The sequence below is a fragment of the Glycine soja genome, chromosome 19, assembly GCF_004193775.1.
Source record: "Glycine soja cultivar W05 chromosome 19, ASM419377v2, whole genome shotgun sequence".
In the NCBI taxonomy this organism is placed as follows: domain Eukaryota; kingdom Viridiplantae; phylum Streptophyta; class Magnoliopsida; order Fabales; family Fabaceae; genus Glycine; species Glycine soja.
Genome location: NC_041020.1, coordinates 1,535,534 through 1,553,936, shown reverse-complemented (window position 1 = coordinate 1,553,936; position 18,403 = coordinate 1,535,534). Strand labels below are relative to the sequence as shown.

Sequence of the window (18,403 nt, the reverse complement as noted above, 5' to 3'; positions counted from 1 at the left end):
TTAATAAAATATTATTTTGGTAAGAAAAAATAGAGATAGAAAAAACATGTACATTCAAGTGTACAAATATAATAATATTTTTTAGTTTTTTTTCCCATAGTAAACAACAGAAAATAGAAAATATGATTCTGGTGTATAATAGTTCAACCAAATTATATTTTTGTCAAAAGGACATTTTTGGAATTCATAAAATTGTCACCATGTGGTGTTGTATTAAGGTGTGTTGTAATAAGGTTTAAGACTTTGTGGGTTCTCTGTAATTCCCTTTTTTTTCGTGAAAGTTCTATGTAACTTCTAATTGTAAAAGTTTTATGTAACTCCTAATTGTGAGAACCATGGACATTAAATATCAATGTATAATATTATACAGGTGATCCCTTGCTTGTTGCTTTCTCTTTTTTGTTTTAAGATCCTCTTTATAATCAATTATGTTCAACCATAATCGATTACACAAATAAACATATATAATCACGAAGAGAAGCCAAAACCCTAGTGAAACCATGACAGAAACTGAAAAGGCACTTTACATTGGAATCAACGTGGATCAATCAAAGCCTCTCCTTTAGTGCACATATCAGGCAGCGAGACTCGCGTTTTCATGGCAGAAGTTGAAGCCCTACGGTGACAGCTACAATTCCAAAGAGAGACGAAATAGAGAAAGAAATGTACAATTGAAATGATTTGTTCTGCTACTTGATTTGTTGGACATAGGCTATGTTTGTCTTTGCAATTCTGGCACAACAATGGAACTGACATGGATGCATGGCTCAATTTGAGCGAGTCATTTAAACAAAGTGTATTTTTTTTTATCAGTAAACGACGTGTATTAAAATAATTAAAACCCTAACATTTAATTTAATAATAAAACATAATTTAATATTTTATATATATCTTAATACATATTAATTTAAATTTATATTTAATTTTTATTATATTATATATCCAATTTATATTTAATTTCTTGACAAACTAAATGATTTTAGAATTTGAATTCATTATTGTTTGAAGAAATTGTCCAATGCTTATGTGCCTTCGTTATCATCCATTGGAGAGTCTAATATGTGATCTAAATTTTTAGTATAATACGCAAACCAACAACTCATCACCACCAACACTCTATGTGACAGCTGTACTAGGAATGGATATGCGCAGTTTTGAAAGAAGAAGAATGAGAGAACCATTACCATCCACTAAAAAATAAAAGTTTTAGGGACCAAATACACAATAAATGTAACAAGATAAATGACTTATTATAGCAAGTCATTTTTAATGACTTCCAGCAAACCAACTATATATGTGGTGGTTCACCCTAGCTGGAGCCACCAAAAAGCAAACAAAATGTAAGGATACACTGCCAAAAACAAACGTACTCAACAAAAACATGGCATTTACCTCAAACAAAGCAAGTACTATATCAAACATATCAACTAAAATTATATATTTCGTATCAATATACAATAAGACAACTCAATGGCATAATCATCACCCACAACTTTTCAATGGAGACCAATTATTGAGAGACCAACGAGACTATATCAACATGCATGTGTCAAAATCTATTTGATCGATTTTGGTCCCGATTATGGACTTTATATTAGTTAGGATATGCATAGATGGGGGGTTTCACCACAACAACGCGGGGTTGAAAAGTCATGGCTTCTTGTGGAATTGTGCCATCCACATTATCTCAAGCTATTGATCTATTTATTTATTAGGAAATTCCTAAATTATTTATGTTAACTCAATATTTCATTAAAATTCTCAAAATCAATAAGGTAAGTGATCATCTTAAGTAACATTCATTATTGTCAGTGGTAATATATATGTCGGCATGTAATATCTCTATTTTTTCTAGATTACAAAATTGAATATTGTTTATCTGCCTTAAAATAAATATTAAAAAATTTATTTAAAAAATAAGAAATGAAAGGATAAAAAATACATATGATCCTTATTATAAGTGTGTTTGTAAAGTTGATTGTTAAACTATATATGTGATCTTCTTCGGTTAAATCATATTTATCATCGTAATTCTGTTGTAAGTGTCTTATATCTTCTGGATTAGAGAGTACATGATAAATTATTCTTGAATACAAAAATAGGATAACATAAGGTTATTCCTTTCACTTTTGAGATATGTGTAAATAAAAAATATAAAATAATAGTAAATGAAAAATAAAGATAATTAATTAGATATTATTTTTAGATGTTTAAACAATCAAACTATATTTTATCGACCGTCCGGCAAGAGGCCAACCCATAAGACCGAATAAATAGATAACTAACATTAGTTCAACATCAACACTGATTCCAGTTAGCTAACCGACAGAGACATCTCCATTATAGAGCCACGACTGCAAAAACATACATCTATCGACTGACCGAGGATATGGACACCAACTATCCCAGGTAAGGAACATCGTAATCCAGACAAAAATATATATTACCAATCACGTGGCTTCCAAAATTGTTATTTTTTATATATAAACATATATAATAAAAAATTAGTTATTTCTAATACTTTGAAAGGTTGCATCTCTGTCAGTTAAGAGGTTCTCGACAACTTCGATATTTGATGTGCCGGAGATATACTCAGGGAAATTGAATGGTTTCCGGCCAAATGTCACCTCGTAGGGAGTTGTACCCGTTTCCGCGTTCCACGAGGTGTTGTGTGACCATTCTATCCATGGAAGGAACTTGCCCCACCTATTGGGTCGCCGGTGAATAAAGGCTCACAGTTATTGCTCCACAATCCTATTGAGGACTTCTGTTTGACCATCACTCTTAGGATGGTAAGCAGAAGTCATCCTCAGGTGAGTACCGCTAGCCCGAAAAAGCTCTTGCCAAAAATGGTTAATGAAAAGGGGGTCACGGTCTGAAACCAGACTTCGAGGTACGCCGTGAATTTTGACCACCACTTCAACGAACATGGAGGCTACCATGTGTGTCGTATGGGATGTTGGAATCATGCCTAGATGAATCCCCTTCAAAAAGTGATCCACCACGACGAGAATGGTGGTGTTTCCATGGTAAGGGGGCAAGCCAACGATAAAATTGAGGGAGAGATCCTCCCATGGCCCATGAGCAGAATGGAAGTGATTGGCAATCCTCGAGGCAACCAAATACGGCCATTGGTCATCACCAAATCCTGGGAGACTGAGGTACCGGCCAGTGAAGGATGACCTCCACCTTCGAAGCTATCGGTTTCGCTCCTTTCTGAGAGACCATATGTCCCAGATATTCTACCTGTATCTGCGCAAAGAAGAATTTGGATAGTTTTAAAACAAAATGATTATCGAGGAGGACCTGAAATGTTGTCGCCAAGTGCTGAAGATGAGCCTCAAGGGAATTGCTATATATAAGAATGTCGTCAAAGAAGACGATGATGAAATGTCGAAGGTTTTGCTGGAATATGCTATTCATAGTCGCCTGGAATGAGGATGGTGCGTTACAGAGACCAAATGGCATTACCTTGAACTCGTAATGGTCGTGATGAGTTCTGAAAGCTGTTTTGGGGATATCGGGGCCATGCATTCTTATCTGATGGTAACCTTGTAACAGGTCAAGTTTCGAGAAATATTGCGTGCCACCCAACTCATCTAAGAGCTCGTCGATCGTCGGAATTGGGAACCTGTCTTGGAGGGTGACCACATTGAGGGCTCGATAATCAACGCAGAACTGCTAGCTGCCATCTTGCTTGCGCACTAGAAGGACCGGTGACGAGAAGGGACTTGTGCTTGGCTGGATCAATCCTTTCTGAAGCATGGTGTTGACCTAAAGTTCAATTTCATTTTTCTGGTAATGGGGATAGCGGTAGGGTCGCACAACAAATCTAGTTTCTCTGTTGTCTCTTTTTAAGTTGTTCATGCGTTACCCATTCAAAACAATAGGAACAAACAAAGTTGTGTTAATATCATCTATCATTATACAAACAAGGTTCTGGGTGCCTACGTGTCACGTTGTGGTTAACCCACTTTCCCACCCAAAAATGTCACATCCTGCTACAGTGAATGGCCTACAAAAAGAGACATGTGTTTTACCATTTTCATTTATTGTTGCACGCCTTTTCCTTCTGTCTTCCTTCAGAGTGCCATTTTTTTTTTACCATTTTCACTTTCTCTCATTTCTCTCTCCCGTATTGCTATCTCCCCCTTCTCTGTTCCTTCTTTCCATTTTTTCATTCTCCTTATTTTTTTACATCTAAAGTTGTGATTTTTTACACCAAAACTGTGATTTTTATCTCAGATTCCATGACAACGATATCGTATTTGTGTTCCTCTCCAAGTTTACATTTCTATATCGTGTTCTTGGTAGAAGAACACACCAAAGCTGTCATTTTGATCTCAAAACTCTCTGAGTGCAGGTTCGTTTTCATTGTGACTTCTGACAATACAAAGGTTTAAATTTTTTTATTTTGTTTTCTGACTTCTCTCATTACCTTCGTTATTGTATGCAGAGAAGGTGAAAGAACACTAAAGTTGCGTTTTTTATCTCCAAAAAGCTTCGATTTTTTATCTCAAACAAATTTGTTTTCTTTATTTCTCTATTTACGTTTTCTTTGTTTCTTTGTTTCTCACAATACAAAAGCTTATATTTTTTTAGTCAACCTCTATAGCATGCAGAGAAGGTGGAAGAGCACACTATAACTGCAGCTTTTATCTGAAAACTCCACGAGTACGGGTTCATTTTCTTTGTTTTTTTGGTTTATGATTAAATTTTTTCATCTTCGTCAGCTTTCTCAAACGTGTTCATTCTTTCTTATACCCATTTTTTTTGGGGTTTTATGATTCTTTGCAAGACAAAAGCTTTAATTTTTTTGGGTGTTTTCCCTTTATTTTGTTTTCTGTGTTCTCGCACTACAAAAAGTTTAATTTTTTTTATTTTGTTTTCTGACTTCTCATAATACTTTCACTATTGTATGTAGAGAAGATGGAAGAAGAAACTAAAGCTGTGATTTTTATCTACAAAAAGCTTCGATTTTTATCTCAAACAAGTTTATTTTCTTTGATTCTCTGACTACGTTTTGTTTGTTTCTTTGTTTCTCACAATACAAAAGCTTAAACTTTTTTGTGAACCTCAGCCTTCTCCGGTGTCCCACTTTTTTTGGGTTTTATGATTTTACGCAAGACAAAAGCTTTCATTTTTTTTGGGTGTTCTCCCTTTATTTTGTTTTCTGAGTTCTCACACTACAAAAAGTTTAAATTTTTTTATTTTGTTTTCTGACTTCTCATAATACCTTCGCTATTGTATGCAGAGAAGATGGAAGAAGATACTGAAGCTGTGATTTTTATCTACAAAAAGCTTCGATTTTTATCTCAAACAGGTTTGTTTTCTTTTATTCTCTGACTATGTTTTGTTTGTTTCTTTGTTTCTCACAATACAAAAGCTTCAATTTTTTTGTGAACCTGAGTCTTCTCCGATGTCCCACTTTTTTTGGGTTTTGTGATTTTTCGCAAGACAAAAGCTTTCATTTTTTTGGGTGTTCTTCCTTTATTTTGTTTCCTGAGTTCTTGCACTGCAAAAAACTTAACTTTTTTTTTGTATTCCTGAGCCTTCTACAATTTGCGTTACATTTTGGGTTTATATTTGGATCATTGGGTAACTTTTTTTTTTGTTTTTATATTTTTCGCAACCCAAAAGCTTAAATTTTTTTGGGTGTTCTGCCTTTATATTTTTTTTTCTTTAACGCTGGCTAAGTTATTTCAATGGATTATATTTTTATATTTTTTCAATCCCTTTGAGTTAGACACTTCCAGCTTTGATTTTCAAATATATGACATGCTTTATTATCACATATATGTCATCCTTTATTTATATGGTCAGATGATTGAATATGGTAGTTTTGGACTTCTTTGTTTATGGTTCTTTTGGGGTTACAGGGATCTCAATTTACATTTTGATGCAAAGGCTCTCAACATTCACAACTTGAATTATATTTATTCATTAATATAGATAATCAGGAAGCAACAAAATTGGAGTGATGATGACCCCATTTGATTGATGAAGAAATTTTCATGTTACTTTATTTTAACAGTTTAAAGTTGTAATTTAATAATTATGATTTCCAGACAATGTATTTTATTAATATTGTATTTTATTAATGATAGATGATATGAGTCATGTTGAGTGTTTGATCAATTCAATTTCATGTAGTTTTTTTAATGGCTGGATTTCATATATATACAATTTTATTATATATTACAGAAAGAACAGTGTTCATGTTATTTTAGTTGAAACTTGCACAACAAAAATTATTGAATTAATAAATAAATTTTAGAGAAATAAAAAAATGTTAGGATGATGAGTTAACATTTTAATTTTCATTTTCAATCATAAAAAAATAATGATCAATTAGGGAGTTTGGGTGATTAATATTAAACTAATGTTAGTGCAACAACCTCTTTATTTTTTTTTAATAGATTCCTAAGACCATTTACATTACATAATGATTTATTTATGAGTTACTTATTATAATTTTGTGGGTCTTATAATTTTATATAAATTTAAATATTTTAAATTAAAATTTACTCCTATGCTAAGATTACTTTATACTTTTGTTTAACATTTTTGTCAATTTTTTTATTATATTTATATCATTCTATATATCAATTTGTCATTTTTTTTTGTTTTTCCCGTTTATTGTTAATGGAAATATGTGTGATTATTCTATTACAAAAAATTAATTAGATTCATACTTAGGAAATAGTTGCATATCTATTTCACTCAGCTTTACACTGGGGTGTTGTTTTTATCAGGGTCACATAATCTTGGACCAGTCATGAAAATTAATTTATGGATAATAAAATCAATTCATTTGGCTGAACAATCAATTTAAATTATTGATATGGAAGTCACAATTTCAAATTTCTCTATTCAAGTTTCAAATTCAAAATCAATTTGTTTCATTTAAAAGTCAATCCAAAATTCATTTGTGTCTATCTTCACTTCTCTGTTTGAAAGTGACCATTTTCTTGACAATTCGTTACATATTTTATTGACGTTTAATTAATAAACATATTTTATTCATATTTTTGTTAATTTTCATTTCAAATTAATAGGCAATTAAGAATTAATTTTAAATATTATGTTAGGATATAGAAATAATCATAATTTTCAAATTAATAACCATATATGAAAATAATCATAATTTAGACCATGATTTATTCCTAATTAGTAGGTACTTAACAATCAATTTTAAATATTACAGTATCAATTTAAACATATTATTAAAATAACTTCAATTTTGTATTTGTTTTTGCCGTGATCATTGTCAATTTATTGACGTTTAATTAATAAGCATATTTTATTCGTATTTTTATTAATTTTCATTTCCAATTCATAGGCACTTAAAAATCAATTTTAAATATTATGTTACGATATAGAAATAATCATAATTTTCAAATTAATAACCATTTATGAAAATAATCATAACTTACACGATGATTTATTCTTAATTAGTAGGTACTTAACAATCAATTTTAAATATTAGAGTATCAATTTCAACATATTATTAAAATAACTTTAATTTTGTATTTGTTTTTGCCATGATCATTGTCAATTTATTGAAGTTTAACTAATAAGCATATTTTATTCGTATTTTTATTAATTTTCATTCCCAATTCATAGGCACTTAAGAATCAATTTTAAATATTATGTTAGGATATAGATATAATCATAATTTTCTAATTAATAACCATATATGAAAATAATCATAATTTAGACGATGATTTATTCCTCATTAGTAGGTACTTAACAATCAATTTTAAATATTAGAGTATCAATTCCAACATATTATTAAAATAACTTAAATTTTGTATTTGTTTTTCCGTGATCATTGTCAATTTATTGACGTTTAATTAATAAGCATATTTTATTCATATTTTATTAATTTTCATTTCCTATTAATAGGCACTTTAGAATCAAATATAAATATTATGTTAGGATATAAAAATAATCATAATTTCCTAATTAATAATCATATATGGAAATAATCATAATTTAGACGATGATTTATTCCTAATTAGTAGGTACTTAACAATCAATTTTAAATATTAGAGTATCAATTTCAACATATTATTAAAATAACTTCAATTTTGTATTTGTTTTTCTGTGATCATTGTCTATTTATTGACCTTTAATTAATAAGGATATTTTATTAATATTTTTATTAATTTTCATTTCCAATTAATAGGCACTTAAGAATCAACTTTAAATATTACGTTAGGATATAAAAATAATCATAATTTTCTAATTAATAACCATATATGGAAATAATCATAATTTAGATCGACGATGATTTATTCCTAATTAGTAGGTACTTAACATTCAATTTTAAATATTACAGTATCAATTTTAACATAATATTAAAACAACATCAATTTTGTATTTGTTTTTATGGTAATCATTGTCAATTTACTAACGTTTAATTAATAAGTATATTTTATTCATATTCTGTTAATTTTCATTTCAAATTAATAGGCAGTTAAGAATCAATTTTAAATATTATATTACTATATAGAAATAATCATAATTTTCTAATAAATAACCATATATGGAAATAATCATAATTTACACGATGATTTATTCCTAATTAGTAGGTACTTAACAATCAATTTTAAATATTATAGTATCAATTTCAACATATTATTAAAATAACTTCAATTTTGTATTTGTTTTTGTCGTGATCATTGTCAATTTATTGACGTTTAATTAACAAGCATATGTTATTCGTATTTTTATTAATTTTCATTTTCAATTAATAGGCACTTAAGAATCAATTTTAAAAATTATATTACGATATAGAAATAATCATAATTTTCTAATAAATAACCATATATGGAAATAATCATAATTTACACGATGATTTATTCCTAATTTGTAGGTACTTAACAATCAATTTTAAATATTATAGTATCAATTTTAACATATTATCAAAATAACTTCAATTTTGTATTTGTTTTTGCCGTGATCATTGTCAATTTATTGACGTTTAATTAACCAGCAAATGTTATTCGTATTTTTATTAATTTTCATTTCCAATTAATAGGCACTTAAGAATCAATTTTAAATATTATGTTAGGATATAAAAATAATCATAATTTTATAATTAATAATCATATATTAAAATAATCATAATTTAGACGATGATTTATTCATAATTAGTAGGTACATAACAATAAATTTTAAATATTAGAGTATAAATTTCAACATATTATTAAAATAACTTCACTTTTGTATTTGTTGGTTATCATTGTCAATTTATTGACGTTTAATTAATAAACATATTTTATTCATATTTTATTAATTTTCATTTCCTATTAATAGGTACTTAAGAATCAATTTTAAATATTATATTAGGATATAAAAATAATCACAATTTTCTAATTAATAACCATATATGGAAATAATCATAATTTAGACGATGATTTATTCCTAACTAGTAGGTACTTAACAATAAATTTTAAATATTAGAGTATACATTTCAACATATTATTAAAATAACTTCACTTTTGAATTTGTTCGTTATCATTGTCAATTTATTGACGTTTAATTAATAAGCATATTTTATTCAATTTTTATTAATTTTCATTTCCAATTAATAGGCACTTAAGAATCAATTTTAAATATTATTTTAGGATATTAAAATAATCATAATTTTCTAACTAATAACCATATATGGAAATAATCATAATTTAGACGATGATTTATTCCTAATTGGTAGGTATTTAACAATCAATTTTAAATATTAGAGTATAAATTTCAACATATTATTAAAATAACTTCAATTTTGTATTTGTTTTTCGTTATCATTGTCAATTTATTGACGTCTAATTAATAAGCATATTTTATTCATATTTTTATTAATTTTCATTTCCAATTAATAGGCACTTAAGAATCAATTTTAAATATTATGTTAGGATATACAAATAATCATAATTTTCAAATTAATAACCATATATGGAAATAATGATAATTTTGACGATGATTTATTCCTAATTAGTAGGTACTTAACAATCAATTGTAAAAATTAGAGTATCAATTTCAACATATTATAAGAATAACTTCAATTTTGTATTTGTTTTTTTCGTAATCATTGTCAATTTATTGACGTTCAATTAACAAATATATTTTATTCGTATTTTTGTTAATTTTCATTTCAAATTATTAGGCACTTAAGAATGAATTTTAAATATTATGTTAGTATATACAAATAATCATAATTTTCAAATTAATAACCATATATGGAAATAATCATAATTTAGATCGACGATGATTTATTCTTAATTAGTAATTGTATTTATCGTAATCATTGTCAATTTATTGACGTTTAATCCATAAACATATTTTATTCGTATTTTAATTAATTTTTATTTCAAATTAATAGGTACTTAAGAATTAATTTTAAATATTATGTTAGGATATTGAAATACTCATAATTTTCAAAATAATAACCATATATGGAAATAATCATAATTTAGACGATGATTTATTCCTAATTAGTAGGTAATTAACAAATAATTTGAAATATTACAATATCAATTTTAACATATTATTAGAATAACTTCAATTTTGTATTTGTTTTTTCGTAATCGTTGTCAATTTATTGACGTTTAATTAATAAACATATTTTATTCGTATTTTTGTTAATTTTCATTTTAAATTAATAGGTACTTAACAATCAATTTTAAATATTATGTTAGGATATAGACATAATCATAATTTTCAAATTAATAAACATATATGAAAATAATCATAATTTAGATGATGTTTATTCCTAATTAGTAGGTACTTAACATTCAATTATAAATATTAGAGTATCAATTTTAACAAATTATTAAAACAACTTCAATTTTGTATTTGTTTTTATTGTAATCATTGTCAATTTATTGATGTTGAATTAATAAGTATATTTTATTCATATTTTTGTTAATTTTCATTTCAAATTAATAGGTACTTCAGAATCAATTTAAAATATTATGTTAGGATATACAAATAATCATAATTTTCAAATTAATAACCATATATGGAAATAATCATAATTTAGACGATGATTTATTCCTAATTAGTAGGTACTTAACAATCAATTTTAAACATTACAGTATCAATTTTAACATATTATTAGAACAACTTTAATTTTGTATTTGTTTTTATCGTAATCATTGTCAATTTATTGACGTTTAATTAATAAACATATTTTATTCGAATTTTTCTAATTTTCATTTCAAATTAATAGGCACTTAAGAATCAATTTTAAATATTATGTTAGGATATAGAAATAATCATAATTTACAAATTAATAACCATATATGAAAATAATCATAATTTAGACAATGATTTATTCCTAATTAGTAGGTACTTAACAATCAATTTTAAATATTAGAGTTTCAATTTCAACATATTAATAAAATAACTTCAATTTTGTATTTAATTTCATCTTGATCATTGTCAATTTATTAACGTTTAATTAATAAACATATTTTATTCGTATTTTTATTAATTTTCATTTCAAACTAATAGGCACTTAAGAATCAATTTTAAATATTATGTTTGGATATATAAATAACCATAATTTAGATGATGACTTATTCCTAATTAGTAGGTACTTAACAATCAATTTTAAATATTACCGTATCAATTTTAATATATTATTAAAATAAATTCAATTTTGTATTTCTTTTTTGCCATAATCATTATCAATTTATTGATGTTTAATTAATAAACATATTTTATTCTTATTTTTTTTAATTTTTATTTCAAATTTATAGATACTTAACAATCAATTTTAAATATAATGTTTAAATATAAAAATAATCATAATTTCCAAATTAATAATCATATTCTATTAGGATATGAAAATAATCATAATTTAGATGATGATTTATTCCTAATTAGTGGGTAGTTAATCAAATTTCGTGCAACGTAGTATGGACAGCATGCTTTCCTTGTTTAGATGATGATGATTTATGCCTAAGCACGGGTTAGCTAATAGTCACTGCATTGAATAAAAAACCCCAAGCACAGTGGCTGAAAAGCTTCCGCTTTTGGTGAATAATAAGAAAAAAGTCATCTATCCAAAATTATCACACTCCTTTCTTCATCCAACAATATATTGGTCTATTTAAGGAAGATGATACACAGCATTATTGCACATCTCTGTAGAAGCAGCCACTATAGTAAACAATCTTCTCTATCTAAAATGGAGTTTGTTCTAAATTACCTAAATGCCACTGCCATTGGAGTTCTTTCTATAACCCTCTTCTTTTTGTTTTTGTATAATCCCTTCAAATTTGCATTAGGTAAAAAAGAGGCTCCCAAAGTTGCAGGTGCATGGCCAATACTTGGTCACCTACCACTATTGAGTGGTTCAGAGACACCTGATAGGGTTTTGGGTGCTTTGGCTGATAAGTATGGACCCATATTCACCATCAACTATGGTGTCAAAAAGGCTTTGGTAATCAGCAACTGGGAAATTGCTAAGGAATGCTTCACCAAAAACGACATCGTCGTTTCGTCTCGCCCCAAGCTTCTTGCCATTGAACTCATGTGCTACAACCAAGCCATGTTTGGGTTTGCACCCTATGGTCCTTATTGGCGCGAGCAAAGAAAGATTACAACGTTAGAGATCCTTACATCTCGCAGAGTGGAGCAACTACAGCATGTTCGTGTCTCCGAAGTTCAAAGTTCGATCAAAGAGCTCTTCAATGTTTGGTCAAGCAACAAGAATAATGAGTCTGGCTATGCGTTGCTGGAGCTGAAGCAATGGTTTTCTCAATTGACATACAACATGGTTCTTCGAATGGTCGTCGGAAAGCGACTTTTCGGTGCTAGAACTATGGATGATGAGAAGGCTCAGAGATGTGTGGAGGCTGTGAAGGAGTTCATGCGTCTGATGGGGGTGTTCACGGTGGCAGATGCTATTCCTTTCTTGAGATGGTTTGATTTTGGTGGCTATGAGAAGGCCATGAAGGAAACTGCCAAGGATTTGGATGAGATTTTTGGTGAGTGGTTAGAGGAGCACAAACAAAATAGGGCTTTTGGTGAGAACAACGTTGATGGAATTCAAGACTTCGTGGACGCCATGCTTTCCTTGTTTGATGGAAAAACAATTCATGGCATAGATGCGGATACCATCATCAAATCCAATTTACTGGTATGTATATTGGACCTACTATGAACATCTTTGGTTATCAGTTGAATTGAAGAAGTACTTTTAAATGGTGAATATATTTTTGGAAAATAAATTCATTTTGGTAAAATGTTTGGTTACTACCAAAAATGTGTTTGCAATGAAAATTTTGTGTTACTACTCAGTTTTGTAAAAGGAAGAATTGAATTGCCTTTGTAAATTTAAATTTAACTCAAACTAAAGTTTGTAAATTTTAATCCAAATATGCATTATACTGCTATATGATTAGGTTGTTAGCACAGATGACTTTAAATGGGACTAATAATTTTATGATTAGAACATTGGGCTATGAAATATGAATATAGTGAAAGAGGTTTAAGTTTTTCACAAAGTGAGAAACAATGGTTTAGATTCTCACTTATAGAAACATAGACTTTTAATTAAGGATATCAATTGAATGATTTAAATAAATTTTAATTAGTTCGACTATATATAGTAGATGACTTCACAATTTATTAATTTATTTATGATCTATTGGAAATGTCTATTTTGAGAGAGAGATTTTCAACTTCATGTACTAGAGATTCGAAGAATGTGTAACTACAAGATCTTAAGCATGCAAATATCATATCCATTTGCCTTGACTTATTTAAGCTCTCACTTATACGACATTCTACTTTTGCTTAACATATTTTTTTTTTTTATTTTGATTTGCAGACAGTAATTTCAGGAGGAACTGAATCAATCACTAATACTCTTACATGGGCAGTATGTTTGATATTGAGAAATCCTATTGTATTGGAAAAAGTTATAGCAGAACTTGACTTCCAAGTTGGAAAAGAGAGATGTATAACTGAGTCTGATATAAGTAAGTTAACATACCTTCAAGCTGTGGTCAAAGAAACTTTAAGATTATACCCTTCAGTTCCTCTCTCATCACCTCGTGAATTCATAGAGGATTGCACTTTAGGTGGCTACAATGTCAAAAAAGGAACTCGTCTAATTACAAATATTTGGAAGATCCACACAGATCTTAGTGTTTGGTCAAATCCATTAGAGTTCAAACCAGAAAGGTTTCTAACCACCCATAAAGACATTGATGTTAGGGGACATCATTTTGAGCTATTACCATTTGGTGGTGGTAGAAGAGTGTGTCCTGGAATATCTTTTAGCCTTCAAATGGTTCATTTGATTCTTGCCAGTCTTTTTCATTCTTTTTCATTCTTAAATCCATCAAATGAACCTATTGATATGACTGAAACCGTTGGATTAGGCAAGACTAAAGCTACTCCACTTGAGATTTTAATTAAGCCACGATTATCTTCTAATTGTTATCTATGAAAGCATGTGATTCTTGTCTTAGCTGTTTGTGGAAAGTCCATTGTTAAACTATGTGATCTTCTTTTAGTTAAATCAGTTTTGGCTGATAAATTATGTCGAAACTATGTATAATTGTCTCTCATTTAATAATACCATGAATTGTTAAGGAAAAGTCTGATCTGAAGATTTTTGTTGACGATTATTCGATCATAATGGAAATGGAATTTTTTAATTAAACCAAATTTATGTTTCTATTATTACCAACTTTTTCTAACTTTGATTATATATTGATATTTTAAATTATAATACATACAAGTAAACATTATTTGGATTGTTGACTAATTTAAGATTGATAATAGTACTTGATGCTTAAATGATAAAAAAATATTATTTTGATTTCTTAATGATGAAAAAGTAGTATATCTGTTTGGTCTCTCTCTAGTTCCGTTGCTGAGCTGTGATGGTGTCGTTGAGATTGCGACGTTCCTATGAATGTGGAGAGCAGCTATTGGTTGTTGCTTCCGATGCTTCGTACAGGCATGTGACGATATAATTACCCATCTAGATTTTTATTAGGATCCAAAAGGGGAATGGACCAAATATTTACTATCCGTTACTCAATTGTTTCCTCCAAAACGGGATTCAAAATGAGTGAAGTAAAGCTGGATTTTTGTACGTTAAAGTATTTAATTAATTATTTTTTTAATTGAATGCCTGGACATACTTGTTAATTAATATAGGTATATTTTAAGATTTGTCTTGTTTTTTTTAACTAACAAGTTATTTAAAACTTGGAAAATGTTAAACATACTCCTTAATTTTGAGGTGGATGAGTAAAAAGAAAAGGGAAATATAAAAAATAACTAAAAAAAATAAGGAAACTACTAAATGTGATAAATAATGGGATGAAAAAAAAAGATAAAAAAATATGTGAGATCCAAGGTGAGTTAGAAGAAAAACAAATAAATATTAATAAAATATTATTTTGGTAAGAAAAAATAGATAGAAAAAACATGTACATTAAAGTTACAAATATAATAATATTTTTTAGTTTTTTTTCCCTATAGTAAACAACAGAAAATAGAAAATATTTTTCTGGTGTATAATAGTTCAACCAAATTATATTTTCGTCAAAAGGGCATTTTTGGAATTCACAAAATTGTCACCATGTGGTGTTGTAATAAGGTGTGTTGTAATAAGGTTTAAAGCTTTGTGGGTTCTTTGTAATTCTCTTTTTTTTTTTTCGTGAAAGTTCTATGTAACTCCTAATTGTAAAAGTTCTATGTACGTAACTCCTAATTGTGAGAACCATGGATACTAAATATCAATGTATAATATTATACAAGTGATCCTTGCTTGTTACTTTCTCTTTTTTGTTTTAAGATCTTCTTTATAATCAATTATGTTCAACCATAATCGATTACACAAATATACATATATAATCACGAAGAGAAGCCAAAACCCTAGTGAAGCCATGACAGAAATTGAAAGGGCACTTTACACTGGAATCAATCAAAGCCTCTCCTTTAGTGCACATATCAGGCAGCGAGATTCGCGTTTTCATGGCAGAAGTTGAAGCCCTGCGGTGACAGCTACAATTCCAAAGAGAGACGAAATAGAGAAAGAAATGTACAACTGAAATGATTTGTTTTGCTTCTGGATTTGTTGGACATAGGCTATGTTTGTCTTTGCAATTCTAGCACAACAATGGAACTGACATGGATACATGACTCAATTTGAGCGAGTCGTTTAAACAAAGTGTATTTTTTTTTATCAGTAAACGAAGTGTATGAAAATAATTAAAACCCTAACATTTAATTTAATAATAAAACATATTTTAATATTTTATATATAACTTAATTCATATTAATTTAAATTTAAATTTAATTTATATTATATTATATATCCAATTTATATTTAATTTCTTGGCAAACTAAATGATTTTAGAATTTGAATTCATTATTTTAGTCATTATTGTTTGAAGAAATGGTCCAATGCTTATGTGCCTTCGTTATCATCCATTGGAGAGTCTAATATGTGATCTAAATTTTTAGTATAATACGCAAACCAACAACTCATCACCACCAACACTCTATGTGATAGCTATACTAGGAATGGATATGCGCAGTTTTGAAAGAAGAAGAATGAGAGAACCATTACCATCCACTAAAAAATAAAAGTTTTAGGTACCAAATACACAATAAATGTAACAAGATAAATGATTTATTATAGCAAGTCATTTTTAATGACTTCCAGCAAACCAACTATATATGTGGTGGTTCACCCTAGCCGGAGCCACCAAAAAGCAAACAAAATGTAAGGATACACTGCCAAAAACAAACGTACTCAACAAAAACATGGCATTGACCTCAAACAAAGCAAGTACTATATTAAACATATCAACTAAAATTATATATTTCGTATCAATATACAATAAGACAACTCAATGGCATAATCATCACCCACAACTTTTCAATGGAGACCAATTATTGAGAGACCAACGAGACTATATCAAATTGAATATTGTTTATCTGCCTTAAAATAAATATTAAAAAATTTATTTAAAAAATCAGAAAAGAAAGGATAAAAAATACATATGATCCTTAATATAAGTGTGTTTGTAAAGTTGATTGTTAAACTATATATGTGATCTTCTTCGGTTAAATCATATTTATCTTTGTAATTCTGTTGTAAGTGTCTTATATCCTGGATTAGAGAGTACATGATAAATTATTCTTGAATACAAAAATAGGATAACAAAAGGTTATTCCTTTCACTTTTGAGACATGTGTAAATAAAAAATATAAAATAATAGTAAATGAAAAATAAAGATAATTAATTAGATATTATTTTTAGATGTTTAAATAATCAAACTATACTATATGGACCGTCCGGCAAGAGGCCAACCCATATGACCGAATAAATGGATAACTAACATTAGTTCAACAGGCCAACCCATATGACCGAATAAATAGATAACTAACATTAGTTCAACATCAACACTAATTTCAGTTAGCTAACCGACAGAGACATCTCCATTATAGAGCCATGACTGCCAAAACATACATCTATCGACTGACCGAGGATATGGACACCAACTGTCCCAGGTAAGGAACATCACAATCCAGACAAAACTATATACTACCAATCACGTGGCTTCCAAAATTGTTATTTTTCATATATAAACATATATAATAAAAAATTAGTTATTTCTAATACTTGTGTCTTTTTCTTTAACTCAATTAACTTACAACTTAGGAAAAAAGTTACTTTTCAATGAAAATCAAAATCCATCCGTTGCTTTTGTCTGTCTAATATTTTTATATTTTTTCTTAACAAAAAACTGAAAACTTAAGAGAAATATTCTTCTTTTTTCGAATAAAAATCAAAAGCCCCTTCATTCAGTTGTAGTCTGATTTCAGCAATTTCAAAAGACTTATTTTTCATATTAGCATGACTTATCTTTTTAAGCTTATACATGTTTTTATTTTCTTTAATTATTTATTATATATTATCTCATTTGTGTAATTGAGATAATTTTCTGTTTTGATATAAATCCATTGTTCCACTAATTTTTTATGCACTGTTATTGCTCTTATTTTTTACCTTGACGTGCAACCTGTTAGCAACAGAGTATTCGAAGCTAGATTTTGAGGTCTAGCACCTCCAGAGAAAAGGGAGAAGCAGAATACGTCAGAGTGAGGGAAGGTTTCGTAAAATTCTTATTGCCTTTTGCTTATTATTACAAGGTTCTTATAGAATTCCTAGTACAAAATCATTCTACGAATATTACAATAACCAATTCTGATAAGAAGTTGCTCCGCAGAACCAACAATTCCAAGCAAGGCGATTTGGAGAAGATTTGGCAGAAGCTTCTGTTTTGGCCGTTTCCTCATACAAAATCGTGAAGGTAAGTGGGCCTCTTCACCTTTCTCTTGGGCTTATCTTCAATGTGCA

The 18,403-nt window shown here is 28.4% G+C and overlaps 1 protein-coding gene across 1 annotated transcript; it reads left to right on the top strand.

Moving 5' to 3' along the window:
* Positions 1 to 12,131: 12,131 nt before the first annotated feature.
* LOC114399439 (cytochrome P450 82A4-like) lies at positions 12,132 to 14,618 on the top strand. The gene is made up of 2 exons (XM_028361627.1): positions 12,132 to 13,150; positions 13,844 to 14,618. The coding sequence occupies exons 1-2, from the start codon at positions 12,197 to 12,199 to the stop codon at positions 14,465 to 14,467; spliced, it is 1,578 nt and encodes a 525-aa protein (XP_028217428.1). The 5' UTR covers positions 12,132 to 12,196; the 3' UTR covers positions 14,468 to 14,618.
* The last annotated feature ends 3,785 nt before the right edge of the window (positions 14,619 to 18,403 follow it).

Bases quoted from the DNA above. Each gene is read 5' to 3' on its own strand.
- LOC114399439 (XM_028361627.1), top strand. From the start codon at position 12,197: ATGGAGTTTGTTCTAAATTACCTAAATGCCACTGCCATTGGAGTTCTT. The intron at 13,151-13,843 runs GTATGTATATTG...TTTGATTTGCAG, and splicing joins TCATCAAATCCAATTTACTG to ACAGTAATTTCAGGAGGAAC.